The sequence below is a fragment of the Neofelis nebulosa genome, chromosome 2 (assembly GCF_028018385.1).
Source record: "Neofelis nebulosa isolate mNeoNeb1 chromosome 2, mNeoNeb1.pri, whole genome shotgun sequence".
Classification (NCBI taxonomy): domain Eukaryota; kingdom Metazoa; phylum Chordata; class Mammalia; order Carnivora; family Felidae; genus Neofelis; species Neofelis nebulosa.
Window position 1 is genome coordinate 38,773,272 of NC_080783.1, and position 18,509 is coordinate 38,791,780.

General features: G+C 38.5%; 1 protein-coding gene across 1 annotated transcript in view; it reads left to right on the forward strand.

Moving 5' to 3' along the window:
* The first annotated feature begins 4,995 nt into the window (after positions 1 to 4,995).
* Positions 4,996 to 18,509, forward strand: part of GTF3C3 (general transcription factor IIIC subunit 3) — a 38,641-nt gene continuing 25,127 nt past the window's right edge. The window contains exons 1-6 of the mRNA XM_058710470.1: positions 4,996 to 5,191; positions 6,046 to 6,157; positions 8,546 to 8,736; positions 9,615 to 9,738; positions 17,524 to 17,715; positions 18,220 to 18,385. Coding sequence (XP_058566453.1) covers positions 5,090 to 5,191; positions 6,046 to 6,157; positions 8,546 to 8,736; positions 9,615 to 9,738; positions 17,524 to 17,715; positions 18,220 to 18,385 — 887 coding nt within the window. The 5' untranslated portion in view covers positions 4,996 to 5,089. The remainder of the gene's footprint in view (positions 5,192 to 6,045; positions 6,158 to 8,545; positions 8,737 to 9,614; positions 9,739 to 17,523; positions 17,716 to 18,219; positions 18,386 to 18,509) is intronic.

Consider the following 18,509-nt stretch of genomic DNA (forward strand, 5'->3'; position numbering starts at 1 on the left):
TTTCTTCATCTGGTTTAATTTGTCCTGTTTTAACTAGTTGTGTGTGTGTGTGTGTGTGTGTGTGTGTGTCTTTTCTCTGGAGGGTTGTGAGGTCTTTGGGAGCAGAGATCATATCTAAGCGATTTTTATTTCTCCAGCACCTAGCACAATGCTCTACATGTAGCGAGTGTTTAATATGTGTCGAACTGAAGGTGTGCTATTGTGCTATTATATGGTAATAGAAGCTGCTTCTAGTTTATATCAAGATTATGGGGTTTTTTTTAGCATTTAAACTTTTTAAAGTTTATGTCTTTATTTTGAGAGAGAGAGAACGTGAGCAGAGGAGGGGCAGAGAGAGAGTGTGAGAGAGAATCCCAAGCAAGTTCTGTGCTGTCAGAGCAGAACCCAATGGGGGGCTTGATCTCACGAACCATGAGATTATGACCTGAGCCCAAATCAAGAGTTGGGTGGTTAACTGACTGAGCCAGCCAGCTGCCCCTGTGTTTAACCATTTAAAAGATAGAACTAGGGGCACCTGGGTGGCTCAGTCAGTTAAGCATCTAACTCTTGATTTAGACTCAGGTCATGATCTCAGGGTGGTGAGAACAAGCCCTGTGTTGGGCTGCGCGCTAGGTTTGGAGCCTGCTGAAGGTTCTCTCTCTCTCCCTATACCTCTCCCACTGCCCCCCTATTCACATTCACTCTTTGTCTCACTCACTAAAAAAATAAGTAAAAATAAAAGATATAAGTAATTACTGACCATGAGCTATTCCTCATAAAAAATAAAGTATTCAAATAAAGGGTAGAGTAGCAAGGAGTGTTGTACCACCCTCTAGTTCCACTCAAGTAGCAGTGACTGGTTTTCCTTTCCTTTTACCAGCCCTGTTCTGGGTGTCAGTACTGCCACAAAGGGAATACTTATTAATTTCAGGGCCTTGAAAAGGAAGAGCATCCACACGGACTTTTAACTATGAGCCTGCAAAGTCTCAAGGCAGGAGCATGCATCCTTCTGCTGGAAAACTCACATTGGGAGATAGCTGTTGATGGATGGCCTACACTCCATACTGACTGGAGTTTCTTGGTGGTGATGCCATTGGCCATTGGGGAAGGACAAGTCTCCATTTGTATGACCATTTAGCACACCTGGTCCTCAGACATTGTATGTCAGTCATTTCCCCACCCCTACCCTATTATTTTGACAACCAAAACTTCCCTACACACATTTCTAAAAGCCTACTTGGGAAGTGATTTTTTTCTTGGCTGAGAACCATTGCTAGGTAAACAGCAGAAATGTCATGTTTCTTCCAGTGAAATTCAATCCTTTGCAAGTGATCCAGGCTCTCCGGGGCCCATGGTAATTCTCTACATAGTCCTCTGACATCCTTTCAACACTGACTCTGCTCCTCTTTGATGAGGCCCACATTCCCGGGCCATGACCTGTTGTCCCCTATCCCAGAACTAGGGTAGTCAAGAACTGTTAAGAGGGGCGCCTGGGTGGCTCAGTCGGTTAAGCGTCCGACTTCAGCTCAGGTCATGACCTCACGGTCTGTGACTTCGAGCCCCGCATCGGGCTCTGTGCTGACAGCTCAGAAACTGGAGCCTGCTTCAGATTCTGTGTCTCCCTCTCTCTCTGACCCTCCCCTGTTCATGCTCTCTCTGTCTCAAAAATAAATAAACATTAAAAAAATTTTAAAAAAAAACTGTTAAGAATGTGACTTCTAAGTCACACTTAACAAGTGTGACTTGTAAGCCGCACACTATCCTACTACAGTTTCACAGATTCTAATAGACACATGAGACCCCTGGGTCTGAGGCAGCATATTTTATTACTCATGGCACTGCAGGCAGCATGAGTTGTACATCCACATTGGTTCTCCTTATACCCGAAGTATCATGGGAGCCACATGGAGGTGAATCCAAGCACCTGCTGCACATGAGTGGGTTTGTGCTGAGGAACCCCAAACTTAGGATATCCCCACTTTATATGGGGCTACTAGCAAACCTGCCCAATCTTTGCCCCAGATGGAAGCATTAAATCTATTGTACTGGCCAGAAAACAAATCTGTCCTCTATCACAGAGAAAGACTGTATGTCTGTCTTTCAAGGTTGTTTGTTCTACAGACATCTTTGGAAATATAGCCCAGATTGAAAGTTGTCAAAAACTTTTGCAGAAAAGTGAGAGAACTATGGAAAAATTGTCTCCCCAAAAGGGTCACATCCCATTGTGGTTCGACCCCTTGAAAAGGAGAAAGGATGGAGTCATCTCCTCCCTGTGTACTCTTAATTCTACTGTCATGGCACCCATTCAATGTTCTGCTTCCTTCAGACATTCCATTTTGATTCCTCAAAAATCAGTCAGAAAGTCTGAAAAGTTTCTTCTTGCTATTTTTATTACCACTGTAACAATTTCACTTCTTCTCAAAGTAATGCAGATGCCTCTGACTCACCAGGGTACAAATCACTTTCAAGGAAGTGGATAAAAGAAAAACAGAAAGATTACAATTTTAAGATATATTGCTACAATGTGACCTGTAAAACAACTTTCATGTCAACAAGGTGTTCCATAGCAGTGTTAAAAACCAAATTCAAATTTTAAAGTAGATTTTAAAGATTTTATTGGATTTATTCAATGAACCATGAATTGGGCATCATGTAACAAATAGAAAGGAGCTCCAAAGAGCTGTACAAAATGAAAGACTTTGTAGCTAGAAGAAGGTGGGACGAGGAAGTCACCAAGCAGAGAGTGGATTGTTTGTGGCAAGGTCACTTCCCTTTAGGGGACAGCAGAGGTCTATCATGCAGTGAGGTCTATTACCTCACTAGCGCTGACCATGTAATTCCAGATTGACCACTCCTAAGAGAGGTTGAACCTGCAACTAAATTATGTATTAAGTCTTGGTTCCTGATGTGGTTTTTAGCACAAGTGATTTTGGGTCTGTTGTCTCTTTAATAATGGCATAAAAACTATTCTTTTATCTCTTTCTCCTTGTTCCCTATTCTCCCCCAACATGAATGGATAGCTGCACAACTGTTATTCCATATTCCAGTCAGGTGATAGTGAAACAACCTAGTCTAAGCCATCTGGGTCTTAGTAGAGAATTCTCCTTATGAGGTACCATGTTTCTTGCCTTTGACTCCCTTCTTTTCCCCTAGGAGAGTTAGGACCAGAGTTTTGACTTCTTAGATGCAGTTCCCTGCCTGCCTGGAGAAGGCAGGGAGAATTTCCCTACAAGTGATTTTTGTTGAGTTCCTTAATCCAACCTTTCCTACTAGCCCCCATATTTTACACCCAGGTAGAGTCCTGAGGATCCTTCATTATGAGAAAGTGATGATTTCTAGCTGTGAGATTTTTTTCCCCTCTTATCTAGAAGTCTTGGGGTCACAGCTGTCATTCTGACATTCTTCTGTTCTTATCCTCATCTAGATTGTAACAAAGAGGTACCAATGGCTAAGTGATAGGCTCCATGTAACCTGTCTCTAACCCTAGCTTTATATCGAGCTTCATTCTCTGTACCTAAACACTCTTGCTCATTTCTTTTCTTTTTTTTTTAATTTTTTATTTTTGGGACAGAGAGAGACAGAGCATGAACGGGGGAGGGGCAGAGAGAGAGGGAGACACAGAATCGGAAACAGGCTCCAGGCTCCGAGCCATCAGCCCAGAGCCTGACGCGGGGCTCGAACTCACGGACCGCGAGATCGTGACCTGGCTGAAGTCGGACGCTTAACTGACTGCGCCACCCAGGCGCCCCTCTTGCTCATTTCTAAGGTACTCTCAATTCCATCCAGTTTAATTCATAAACGTGTTTTAAGCACAGATTACTAGAATCCACAAAGATGCATCAGGTAGTTCTGTTCTCAAGATGTTGACAGACAGTGTGTCTAGAATAGGACAGCAGAGAAATATTTATAACACAAGGTAAAATATAAACCACAGGAGTGTTCAGCAAGTGAAGAATAGTTCCATTGAGGGGAGGCCATATGTCATATTAATTCCAACGCATGGGATTTGGGGTCAGATAGATCAGGGTTCACATCCTGGCTCTGCTACTTATTAGATATAGGACTTTGGCATTAATAATAGCAACATCCTCTGGTGCCTGGGTGGTCAGCTATTAAGCCCAGCTCTTGATCGTAGCTCAGGTAATGATCTCACAGTTTGTGGGATCAACCCCCCCCCCCCACCGCCCCCACCCGCAGCAGGGGGAGTCTGCTTGGAATTCTCTCTTCCTTTCTCTCTGTCACTCCCTCACCCCCACCCCGGCACAAGCACGAGTTTGCTCTCTCTCTCTCAAAATAGATAGATAGATAGATAAAAATAAAATGAAAGCAACATCCATTTTTAAGGGTTATTTTGAGCTATGTATGTAATATGCATAAGCCAGTACATGACCTATAGTAAATGGGCAAGAGTGTATAGTAACCACATCAAGCATTTGATTCTAAAAGTTTGACTGTTAAGAAAAGAAAACTTGGGTGGGAGTGATGGGTGGAACGTGAAGTTCCGATAAACTTACTTAAGGACTGAGGAGCCCTGAGGAAAGGGAGAGTTTGAGAATTTGTGGAAGACGGGAAAACTAATGGTGGAGGAGATGAGACTTAGAGCACAAATTGGGAGAGGACTTTAGCTTTCTGTGGCAGGAGAAAAATGGAAAATGAAACATGCACGTGGCAGTGCAGTTGGTTAAATCAAGAAAATAATGCACCAAAGAAAAGATCAAATTAATTTAAAGAACAAACATTCACAAAGGAAGTGGATTAGGAGAATGAAGAATTGAGGGAAACGATCTAGATTAAGGAAAATGTCTTTAAAGCACTTTTTTTTTTTTTTTTTTTTAAACTCCCTAATCCTCTTAAACAATAAATTTGAGCCAGGGCAGCAGGCGAAGACCCGAGCGGCCGGCTCCGCCTCTCTCTCGCCTCGAAGGCTGCCGGACCATATGCGCCTGCGGAACCTGAGCGCAGCGGCTGCGGCGCAGGCCGGGCCCGTTTCTCAGGAGGACGCCGCGTCGCTTTTCTCGCGCCGGGGGGTTAAGTAAAATCTAGGAAGTCTCGCTTTTTCCGGTTCTCCGTCCTGGTTCTTGTTGCTGCGTATTCGCACCCCGAAGCAGGAATGTCGGGTTTCAGCCCAGAGCTCATCGACTACCTGGAAGGGAAGATCTCCTTTGAGGAGTTCGAAAGGCGGAGAGAAGAGAGAAAAACCCGCGAGAAGAAAGTGAGGCGATGGCCAGGCCAGGATGCCCCTCACTGTCGTGTCGCCCTAATGCAGCTAGATGTGGGGGACCCAGATGACCCCATTCGCTGTGATGGAGCGGGCCGGGACTTCCTAGCAGCTTCTTCCCCTTCTTACCCAAATGCGGGTTCTCACCTCTCATCCATGTGTTAATCTCCTCTTAAGAAATATCTCCCACCAAAAAGCTTGTCTTTGTGGTAACCTCTTCTCTGTCTCTCTTCCCTCCCCCCCCTCCCCCCCCTCCTCCCCTACCCCGTCAGTGTTTCTGATTCTAGTAGTAGTTTTGCCACCGATTCTTTTTGTGTTCGGGTGAGCAACTCACCTCTCTTCTTTAGGCCTCAGTTTATTTTTAAACCGAGGGGTTCGAGCTCACATTTCTGAGGAGTCTCCCAGTGGTGTGATGTAATTTTCCACAAGAAAGCGAGTTTTCTTTTCCGATAAAATCTTCATTCATATTTTTTGATACTTAGAATATCTGAACTTTACATATCCTCTCACTTATAAGAAGTCCGAGGGAAAACAAATATTGCACTCTTTGAAATTAATTGGTGGATTCGTTCCTAATTCATGCACCTAATAAAGACCCATCTCTTTTCATTTAAAAAGCTAGGATATAATGTGTAGATTCATGAAATAATCCAGATGTAGTAAATTATTTTTTACAAGTGACTGATTCAGACAGTTGTGAGGGATGAGACTATGAAATGCTTTGACAGTATTCAAACTTATGTAAAGCTCAAGTTTTATAGAAATAGAAAATGAGGCAAATGCCCTATTCCCATCTGGAGAGAACTAAATCTGCATTATTTTTTGGAATCATTAATTTTCAATCACAGAGTGTTCAGGAAAAAGGAAAGTTATCAGTTGAAGAAAATCCACATGACTCTGAAGTTCCATCATCATCAGGAATTGACTCCAGCAAATCGCAGGACAATGAGGTCAATGAAGGTATGTTAAAATCATTTGCTACTTGCATTAAATGTTACGACTACCTAATAATTTAATGAAAACATTGTTTTTTCATTGCAGTGGTATTCTGGATTATCTAGTGTGTCAGTAGCATAATTATAGTGCGTGGCATATAATAGGTGCTCAATAAATATTTGATGAGGTTTTGAATATGGTGATGGTTAGTTTTATGGGTTATTTTTGTGGAAAAGTATTTCAAATTGACATCAGTATTTGGGAGCCTTTGTAGAGTCACTGTTTTTTAAACTGGCCCTTTTGGTTACTAATATTTCCAGACTATACTCCCCCAATGGTAATGATTTATGCTTCTAAACAAAGTAGCTTCCAAACCACTGCATTAGTCATAGGAGATAAGATAAAAAATGCCAGTGTGGAAGTCCAGTTGGCTGCCCCAGATGGGTCCTTACACACAGTATAGATTTCTTGGTATGCTGCCTCTTTCGAGAATCCAGTCCTCAGCTCTGCAAGTGCAGATACCAGATTTGGTTAGTCCCATCTAATTACAGCCATCAGAGTCTAATTGATGAACTAGTTTGCAAATTCATTAATTTCCAGTGATTAACATACCTTCCTCGTGAACAGAATACTGATAATAGTTCATAGTATCCATTTACCCATGACAAGTTATGTGGGATACTGAAATGTCAATTAGAATGTAGCTTTGTGTATAGTATCTGAATGAGAACTAAATTAAACTTTCTAGTTTTAGGGGGTAGAAGTAGAGGCTGGTTCTTTTCCCTGTGAATAACTCTTTTTACACAGAGTTTACATGCAGAAAACCAGCTTTATTCCTGCCTCCTTGGACCAAGTGGAGGTTTCTATTGCTGATAGAAAACTACAAGTAATTTTTGTATATTAACCTTGTATCCAGGAACCTTGCTTAATTCATGTATTCTGGCAGTATGTATGTATATTCTTTTGGATCTTCTGTGTACATATTCTTACATTTATTTAGGATGTTCACAATTCTTGAAGCTGGTCATTATGACTTTTTAAGAATGATTACTTATTTGTTGTTCAGAATATGTGGGTTTTTAAAAATTTTTGTCCTTCCTCAAACATATTAACTATCTTGTCTATCCAGCATCTTTGGGATTTGACGTATTTCACGTAAGTGAATAAGCTTGCAAGTTTTTTAATACAATTATGTAAAATTATATAAAATGTATGTAAAATTTTAACTGTTTCATTGGAGTTTTTCTAAAATATGTTACATGCCTCTGCTTTAACAGAAAATTGGCCTCAAACTTAAGCATTACATGATCATTTAAGATTATCATTATGAACTTGCAAAAATTATTGTACTATAGTGGCATCCTCAGATACAAATGAATTATGTCATATTATTTTGTTCCTGAAATGATAATACTATTTTAATAATAGCATCTATTAAGCTTTTACTGTATCCTGGGCATTATTCTAAGTGCATATATGTAAAAACTCACCTCATCCTTAGAGTAAGCCTAAAGCAGACATTATTATTATGGTACTGTATTTATTTATCTACCTATTTATTTAAATGGTACAACCACTATTTATGTATGTTTGTGTGTATGTATGTATGTATATAAGCTCTGTGCTCAGCATGGGGCTTGAACTCCCAACCCCAAGATCAAGAGTTCTTTGGTCTTTCTGACATTATTATTTAAAAAAAAAAATTTTTTTAATCTTTATTTATTTTTGAGAGAGAGAGAGAGAGAGTACAAGTCGGGGAGGAACAGACTAGGGAGACACAGAATCTGAAGTAGGCTCCGGGCTCCGAGGTGTCAGCACAGAGTCCGATGTGAGGCTCGAACTCACGAACCATGAGATCATGACCTGAGTCAAAGTCAGACGCTTAACCGACTGAGCCACCCAAATGCCCCTGTCAGACATTATTATTAACCTCCTTTACAAATGAGGAAACTGAGGTTCAGAGAGCTTCAGTAATTTACCCAAGGTTATACAGTTAGTGATAATTGGAGATGAAGTTTGAAATCAGACAGCTTGACTCTGGAGGCCTTATCTTTAATCACTATGCTATGCCACCTGGTGTGTACCATCAGACTTGTTTAGTTTTTAGGTCTGTGTCTTATAGTTCTTTTATTTTTTTTTCCTCTCTGCTTTTAAGTGGTAACTATGTACACTTCTGATTTCCCACTTAATTCTCCTGTACATCTTAATGAGGCCTAAAGGTTGAGTCAGCAGTTCCTACAGAGTAAAATATATGACTTTGTTACAGATTTCTTCTTTGGGTTGTGTTTTGGAATGTTTGTTCTCTACTTTTACTTTCAGAAAATACTGGATTCTTTTTTTTCCCTTTTGACTACCGAGTGTTCTAATGGGTTTTTGTTTGTTTGTTGGCAATCTCCATGTGTCTTTCTTCAGGAGAAACATCAGATGGAGTCAGTAAATCAGTTCACAAGGTCTTTGCTTCCATGCTTGGAGAGAATGAAGATGATGAGGAGGAAGAGGAAGAAGAAGAAGAAGAGGAAGAAGAAACACCTGAGCAACCCACTGCAGGCGATGTGTTTGTATTGGAGATGGTTCTCAATCGTGAAACCAAGAAGATGATGAAAGTAAATAATTTATTTTAGTCTTTATAAACATAATGTAAAAATGTGACATAGTAATCGAAAAAGAAATCTTTAAATTATACGTATATCCGGAAAGAATTCAAACTGTAAAAAAGGAAATATCATGAGACAACTGTTACGTTTCTTTTTTTTTTTTCTTTTTATTTATTTTGAGAGAGAGAGAGCCTGTAAACATGAGCAGGGAAGGGACAGAAGCAGAGGATCCGAAACAGGCCAGCGAGATCATGACCTGAGCTAAAACCAAGAGTCAGACGCTTAACTGACTGAGCCACCTACTTTCTTATGTTTCACCTTAGAGATTTTTTAAAATGTAAAACCTTAATTATTGCATGTGTCAAAATATGCTATAGTTTTGCTATTAAAAGTTCCATATTATAACTTTTTAACCAACTTTCTTCTGAGTAGATAAATTAGAAGGAAGGAGGATCTTCAGTAGGTTATAAGTTTAGGGGCACATAAATCCATTTTGCAACATCAGGTTCTACATTTGTTATTATTCTAGTTAGTAGTTAATAATTCTTGACCACTTTGATTTTTACTTTCTTTATATACTTCACTGTGGTTTGAACTTTCTACTTAGGAAGTTTGTTTTAGTTTTCTGAGGTGTTCCTTTTTGGAGAATGTTATAGAATATTTCTTTTTCTTGTTGAGATTAGTTTTAGACTTTTTCCTGAAATACAGACTTTAATATTAATGGGTTAGAATTATAGTCATTTAGTCCTTATTTCTCAATTTAGAATATTGAGAAATTTTAAAGGGAAATTTCAGTTTCATTATGTTCTGCATTTATTAATTTGTTTGGAATTGAAATCTAAGACACTACTGTATTTTAGTCTAAATGTCATTTTTTTTCTATACAGGAGAAAAGACCTCGAAGTAAACTTCCCAGAGCTCTGAGGGGTCTCATGGGTGAAGCCAACATTCGCTTTGCTCGAGGAGAACGGGAGGAGGCGATATTGATGTGCATGGAAATCATAAGACAAGGTGTTTTCTGTAGGGGGGATTATTGACAATAGCAGTTTAATAGTGTGTCTTAAAACAAGTGGAGGAGCACTTCACTGTACTATTTGGAAAAAATATTCAGAAGCTTGGAAATGATTATGATAATAGTGATTTGCCATTTTTCATATTCAGTAGAAATCATTACCAAGAAAATGAAAATCATAGAGTATGACTTAATGAAATATTAATATTTATTGAACTCTTATAGCCTTTTTTTTATTTTTGTTTGTTTTTTAATGTTTCATTTTGGGGTTTTTAGACTTTTGGAGCATTAGTGTTTTTTAAGTATGACATGTGTTGAAACCACTTAAAAAGTGTTCTTTTTTTTCTTTCATTTTCCAGATTAGGCAGAGCTAGATTATTTTAATCTACTTTTTGGTAAAAGACACAATTTACATATATCATTTTTCATTAAACTGCAAATCTTGGGCTCATTGGAGGATATCTTCAGAAGTGACTCTTTGATTAATCACTTATATTTGTCATTTTGTTTTCCTGATGTGTTGCCAAATGGTGACCTGCGTAGTGGCTTGGGTAATTGTAATACAGTAAACTGTTCATTTATCTTTTCAGTATTTTGGCATTTCATTTTATCTGGGCAAGGGTCCTTTTAGAGGTCTTTGGTTTTTTCTTTGTTAATTTTATTTTTTTCATCATGATAAATGTACTCTTTAATCCCTATACCCTCTTACTCACCCCTATTCCCTGACCCACCTCCTTTCTGGTAACCATCAGTTTGTTCTCTATTAAGAATCTCTTTTTTGGTTTCTCTCTCTCCCTCTTTTTCTTTGCTCATTTGTTTTGTTTCTTAAATTCCACATGAGTGAAATCATATGGTATTTGTCTTTCTCTGACTGACTTATTTCACTTAGCTTTATACTCCCTAGCTCTATCCGTATTGCAAATGGCAAGATTTCATTTTTTTTTATGGCCAAATAATACTCACACACACACACACACACACACACACCATCTTCTTTATCCATTCATCTATTGATGGACATTTGGGCTGTTTCCATGGTTTGGCCGTTATAAATAATGCTGCTATAAACATTGAGGTGTATGTATCCCTTCAAATTAGTGTTTTTGTATTTTTTGGGTTAATAGTAATATAATTACTGAGTCATAGGGTAGTTCTGTTTTTATTTTATTTTTAAAGTTTATTTATTTATTTTGAGAGAGCAAGTGAGTGGGGGAGGGGCAGAGAGAGAGGGAGAGAGAATTGCAAGCGGGCTCCATGCCTAGTGCAGAGCCTGATGTGGGGTTTGATCCTACAACTGCAAGATCATGACCTCAGCCAATATCAAAGAGTTGGTTGCCCACCTCACTGAGCCACCCAGGTGTCTGCCCCCCTCCCCCTTTTTTTTTTAATAAGCTCTACACCCTACATTGGACTCATGACTTCGAGATCTGGAGCCACATGCTTTACCAGCTGAGCCAGCCAGGTGCCCTTGGGATTGTTTTCTTGATTTCACTTTCTGCTGCTTCATTATTAGTATATAGGAATGCAACAGATTTTTTTTTTTAATTTTTTTTTTAACGTTTATTTTTTTTTTGAGACAGAGAGAGACAGAGCATGAACGGGGGAGGGTCAGAGAGAGGGAGACACAGAATCGGAAACAGGCTCCAGGCTCTGAGCTGTCAGCACAGAGCCCGACGCGGGGCTTGAACTCGCAGACCCCGAGATCATGACCTGAACCGAAGTCGACCGCTTAACCGACTGAGCCACCCAGGTGCCCCGGAATGCAACAGATTGATGTACATTGATTTGTATCCTGTGACTTTACTGAATTCATTTATCAGTTGTAATAGTTTTTTGGTGGAGTCTTCAGGGCTTTCTGTATATAGTATCAAGTCATCTACAAATAGAGTTTTATTTCTTCCTTACCAGTTTGGATGCTTTTTATTTCTTTATATTGTATAATTACTGTGGCTTGGACTTCCAGTACTATGTCGAATAAAAGTGATGAGAGTGGACATCCTTGTCTTGTTTGTGATCTTAGGGTAAAAGCTCTCAGTTTTTTACCATTGAGTGTGATATTGGTTGTGGGTTTTTCATATAAGGCCCTTATTATGTTGAGGTATGTTCCCTCTAGATCTGCTTTGCAGAGGATTTTTATCATGAGTGGATGTTATACTTTTTCAAATGCTTTTTCTGCATCTGTTGAAATGACCATGTAGTTTTCATCCTTTCTCTTATTGATGTGATGTATAGTGTTGATTTTTTTGTGAAAACTGAGCCACCCTTACATCCTGGGAATATCCCATTTGATTGTATTGTATGATTTTTTAATGTATTGTTGGATTTGGTTTGCTAACATGTTGAGGATTTTTGCATCTGTATTCATGAAGAGATACAAGCCTGTAGTTCTTTTTGTAGTGTCTTTATCTTGTTTTGGTATCAGGTTAATATTGGCCTCATAGAGTGAATTTGGAAGTTTTCCTTCCTCTTATGTTTTTGGAATGGTTTGAGGAGAATAGGTATTAACTCTTCTTTAAATGTTTGCTAGGGGGCACATGGGTGGCTCAGTCGGTTAAGTGTCCAACTCTTGGTTTCGACTTAGGTCATGATCTCACAGTTTGTGAGATCCAGCCCTGCATCAGGCTCTGTGCTGACAGCATGGAACCTGCTTGGGATTCTTTATCTCCCTCTCTCTGTGCCCTCCCCTGCTGATGTGTGTGCATGCACACTTGCTCTCAAAATAAATAAACATAAAAAAAATAAATGTTTGGTAGAATTTACCTCTGAAGCTGTCTAATCCTGGACTTTTGGTTTTTTGATTACTGCTTCAGTCTCATTACTGCTATTGGTCTGTTCAAAATTTCTATTTCTTCCTGCTTCAGTCTTGGTAGGTTGTATGTTTCTAGGAATTTATCCATTTCTTCTAAGTTGTCTAATTTTTTGACATAAAGGTTTGCATAATCTTCTGTTACAATTTTTGTATTTTTGTGGTGTTGGTTGTTATTTCTCTCCTTTCATCTGTGACTTTGTTTATTTGGGTCCTCTCACTTTTTTTTTTTTTCCCTTTTCCTTTTTTTGATAATTTTACTAGAGGTTTATCAATTTTGTTGATCTTTTCAAAGAACTTAGCTCCTGGTTTCATTGTTCTGTTCTATTTTTTTTTTTTTTAGTTTATCATTTGTTTCTGCTCTAATTTTTTTTTTTAAGGTTTTATTTTTAAGTAATCTCTGTACCCAGTGTGGGGCGTGAAATCACAATCTGAGATCTAGAGTATTGTATACCCACTGAGCCAGCCAGGTGCCCCTCCACTCTGATCTTTATTATTTCCTTCCTTTTGCCGGGTTTGGGTTTTATTCTTCTTTTTCTAGCTTCTTTAGATATAAGGTTAGGTTGTTTATTTGAAAATTGTCTTGCTTCTTGATGTCCTGTATTGCTATAAACTCACTCTTAGAACCAGTTTTGCTGTGTCCGAAAGATTTTGGATCATTGTGTTTTCATTTGTTCCCGTGTAGTTTTTGATTTCTTCTTTGATTTCTTGGTTGACCCACTTATTGTGTAGTAGCATCTTATTTAGCTTCCATGTATTTGTGCTCTTTCCAGATTTTTTCTTACAGTTGATTTCTAGTTTCAGAGTTTTGTGGTCAGTAAAGATGCGTGGTATGACTTCAATTTTTTTTTAATTTGTTGAGACTTTTTCTGTGGCCTAAAATGTGATCTGTTCTAGAGAATGTTCCATGTGCACTTGAAAAGAATGTGTATTCTGCTGTTTTATTATGAATGTGTGTGTTAAATCCATCTGGTCCAGTGTGTCATTCAGAACCACTGTTTGTTGATTTTCTGTTTGGATGATCTGTCCATTGTTATAAGTGGACATCGCTTACATCCTCTACTACTATTGTATTATTACTGGTTATTTCCTTTATATTTGTTATTAACTGTTTTTATGTATTTGGGTGCTTCCATGGTGAGTGCATAAATATTTACAATTGTTATATCCTCTTGTTGGATTGGCCCCCTTATTATTATATAATATCCTTCTTTGTCTCTTTTTAAAATTTTTTAAAATGTTTTTATTTATTTTGAGACAGAGATAGAGAGTGAGTAGGGAAAGGGCAGAGAGAGAGGGAGACCAAATCTCAAGCAGGCTCTGCACTGTCAGTGCAGAGCCCAATGTGGGACGCAAACCTACAAACCATGAGATCATGACATAAGTTGAAATTCAAGAGTTGAATCCTTAACCAACTGAGCCACTCAAGCTTTTGTCTCTTGTTACAGTCTTTTTTTTAAATTAAATTTAATTTAATTTAATTTAATTTAATTATATATATTTTTTGTAGATTTTATTTTTTTTAAGTAATCTTTACACCAAACGTAGGGCTCATACAACCCCGAGGTCAAGAGTTGCATGCTCTAGTGACTGAACCAGACAGGTACCCCAAACTCTTTGTTTTAAAGTCTGTTGTCTTGCTACCCTGGCTTTCTTTTAACATCCATTTGCACGATAAATGTTTCTCTATACCTTCACTTTGAATCTGCAGGTGTCTTTCAATCTGAAATGAGTCTTTTGTAGGCAGCATATACACGGGTGTTAATTTTTTATCCATTCTGTCACACTGTCTTTTGATAGTGGCATTTAGTCCATTTACATTCAAAGTAATTATTGATAGATATGTATTACTATTTTGTTACTTGTTTTGTGGTTGTTTCTGCATATTTTCTCTGATCCTTTCGTCTCTTGCTCTTTCATGGTTTGTTGGCTTTTTTTAATGATATACTTTGATTCCTGTCTCTTTATTTTTTTGCATATGTATTACTGGTTTTTTATGTGTTTGGCATTAGGTTCACATATAAAATCTTTTGCAAATAGCAGTCTATATTAAGTTGATGGTCGCTTAAGCCCATTCTTATCTCCCCTCCATGTTTTAGATACATAGTGTCATATTTCACATCCTTTTATTTTATGAATGCTTTGACTTATTTTTGCAGAAATACTTTTACTTTTGTGTTTTTTACTTTTCATACTTTCATGTAGGGTCTTTCATTTGCATTCAAAGAGTCCCCTTTAATTTTCTTGTAGGGCTGGTCTTAGTGGTGATGAACTCCTTTATTTTTTGTCTGAGAAACTTTTTATCTCTTCTTCTATTCTGAATGATAGCCTTGTTGGATAGAGTATTCTTGTCTACAGATTTTCCCCTTTTAGCACTTTGAATATATCATGCCACTCTCTTACAGCCTGTAAAATTTCTGCTAAAAAATCTGCTGATAGCCTCATAGGGTTTCCCTTGTGTGTAACTGTCTTCTTTTCTCTTGCTGTTTTTATATTTTTTCCTTATTAGTGCACTTTGCTATTTTAATTACTATGTGTCTTGGTGTGAACCTCCTTATTGAATTTTTGGAGGTATCTCTGTGCCTCCAGGAGCTGGATCTGTTTCCTTCCCCAGATTGGGGAAGTCTTCAGCTGTTATATCTTCAAATAAAATTTCTGCCCCCTTCTCTCTCTTCTTCTGAGATCCTTATAATACACATGTTATTATGTTACTATGTTATGGTTAATGGAGTCATTGAGTTTCCTAATACTTCCCAATTTGCATAATTTTCTTTCCTCTCCTTTGCTCAGCTGGGTTACTTACCATTACTGTGTCTTCTAAGTCATTAATTTGTTCTTCTGCTTTATCCAGCCTGATATTCCATTAAGTGTATTTTAATTTCATTTATTATGTTCTTCATCTGTGATTGATTCTTTTTTAGCTCTGTGTTAAGGGTCTCACTGATGTCTTCCATTCTTTTCTCAAGTCCAGTGAGTATCTTTATGATCATTACTTTAAATTCTGTATCAAGCATATTTGTATCCATTTTGCTTTGGTCTCTTGCTGTGGTTTGGTTCTATACTTTCATTTGGGAGATACTTCTCTGTCTCTTCATTTTGTCTGACTTTCTGTGTCTGTTTCTTTATGTTAGGAAAATCAGCTACTTCTCTTGCTGTTAACGATAATATCCTTATGAAGAAGAGGTCCTGTAGTGCACTGTAGTCCAGTGTCCCCTGTTCCCCAGGGCCTCGTGCTTCAGGGAGTGTCTCCTATATGTGTCTTGTGTGCTCTGCTGTTGAGTCTTGGCCTCTTTTTCTTTCAGTTCAGTTGTCTGCAGAGGCTCTCTTTGCCTATTGTGGGCATTGTTTGGTCCCCAGCAGAAGTGGATTGCATTTTAACAAGGTGTGCAGTGGTCTGCTTGCAAAATGAGACCTGCCACCACTTGCAGCTGCCGCGTTTGAAGTCCCACACAACTTGCAGGTTGGGAGATGTGGTGTCTGTGGTTTGCACTGATCTTCTGGGGGAAGGGCCTGTAACGGGGACTAAGGCCAGCTTGGCTAGGAAGGGTGGATCTGCCAAAGTGCAAGGGGGCAGGGCTTGCTTTAAACAAGTTAGGTAGCGAGTGTTGGTTCCTGCAGGTGGTTGTTGTTTATGCTGGGGGTAGATGGGTAGGGAGATGACGCCTGCTAGCTCCTTTGTTCCTGGAGGGGTCTCCCCGTGATCCCTGTCTCTCTGGGACGTGCTCTGAGATGAACAAATCACTCTTCCTCCCATCTGCCCCTGGTGTCTTTCAAGCTGCTGGTTCTGCATGGTATCTGCATGGCCTGTTTTTTGTGCTATCTAAGGGTAGGGACTTTGCTTGCTAATATCCTCTTGGGTCTCCTAGAGCCATGCTGGTGGATTTTTAAAATTGCAGACTTTAAGTCCCATTGGTTATAAGAACTCAACGAAACTCGGCTCCTCTCGCTTTCAAAGGCAAATATTATGGGGATTCACCTCACCATTTGTGGGCTCTCCAGTGTGAAGGTTCCTTCTTTGCACCACTGGCTTCCTTCCTGTTGCAGACGGCCCTCTTTGTCTCCCAGACTGTGTCTTCACACTTCATACCTTCTTCATTGTGACCTCTTCTATACCTTTTATTGTGGTTTTTGTTCTGCCGGTCTTCAGATCGTTTTCTGGATTATTTATGCTGATATCAGTGTTATCTAGTTGCATCCATGGGATGAAGTGGGGTTAGGGTCCGCCTACTCTACCGTCTTCCCAGCCAACCTTCCTGAAGTCTTGTTAAACATTTCCTGGATTGGAGCACCTGGCTGGTTCAGTTGGTAGAGCATGTAACTCTTGATCTTGGAGTTGTGAGTTTAAGCCCCACATTGGACGTACAGTTTACTTTAAAAATTTCCTGCATTGCTTATTAGGATAACTTGAGGTCACTGCTTTTTCTTTTCTATCTGAGAAACAAGATTAACCACACTTTTTTCTTGAGAATATTTTGTTTGGTTCCTACATTGCAATATTATCTTTTCCTTTATATTAGTTTATAGTTGTTTATTTTTGACAATAACTTTGACTTTAATCCCTTGTGATTTTAGAACTTCATTTCAGAAACATTTCAGAAATGCAGATTAACTATTCATTTTGATATCCTGGATTTAGGTGCAGTTTAGATATCCTCAGTCCATTCATTCCATATGCCTGTGGTTGTTGGATCATGAAGATTCAACACTGATGTGCTGATGCTCATTGGGATGAATTCACTCAGTTATTAAGCCATGTTTAGCCTTAGCAAAGGGGGATTTTCATAAGGAGCACATGGTGGAGAATAGAGTTTTTCATGAAATGATACCTTCTAAATTCCATCAAGTAGTTCGTATAATTCTGCTAGGGTGTTTAAAAGAGTTTAATTATTACAAGATCATAATTTGAGCCATAGGATTGCATCATCTCATGCTTCTTTCCTCAGTCAGTGGAATTTGTTTTTTTTTTAATTCATTATAGCTCCTCTGGCTTATGAGCCATTCTCTACTCTGGCCATGATATATGAGGACCAAGGTGACATGGAGAAGTCTCTGCAGTTTGAGTTGATTGCTGCGCATTTAAATCCCAGTGACACTGAAGAATGGGTTAGATTGGCAGAAATGTCTCTGGAACAAGATAATATTAAGCAGGCTATTTTTTGCTACACAAAAGGTAATTAAAATGTTTTTATTTTGTTTGATAAAAATGTTACATAATATATTTTTTGATAATTGTACTTGCTACTCTGGGGTGATGTTAGCTGAAATGTATTTATTCCTTATATTCTGTCCCTATATTCTGTCATCCCAGGGTTAAGTATTTGGAGCCAGTCTGCTTTCATGTTTATCAGCAACTTTATAGTGTGAGCTAATATATGGCACAAAAGTTGGTAGAACACTACCTTCAATTTCCTACTGAGATCATTGTTGGTTAACATCACACTAAGTTACCAAATGAAGATTAATGTAGAGATTCAGGTTCTGTCTGGTCTTAGAGTAAACCTAACTGAGGGTTCCTGTGAAGATAGATTTGTTCTAGAGTAACCCACTTAATTCTATTAGACAATTAGTTTAGAGCGTTCATTTAATTTTCTGAAAAGAGAATTGGTCATACCCAAGTATCATGAACACCTTTTTGTGATAAATCCATAATTTGTATTCTCTTTTTTCTTTTTAGCTCTTAAATATGAACCTACTAATGTCCGTTACCTGTGGGAGCGATCAAGCCTTTATGAACAAATGGGGGATCATAAAATGGCAATGGATGGTTATAGGCGTATTTTAAACCTTTTATCTCCATCTGATGGAGAACGTTTTATGCAGTTGACTAGAGATATGGCAAAGTAAGTTTGGAGTGAAGTATATATAGATGCTCCTGATAATCATCTTATTTTACACGTCAAAGCACATATTTGAAGTAGAATATATTTTTTATTGAGGTTCAAAGAAGTGTTTTATTTCCTATAT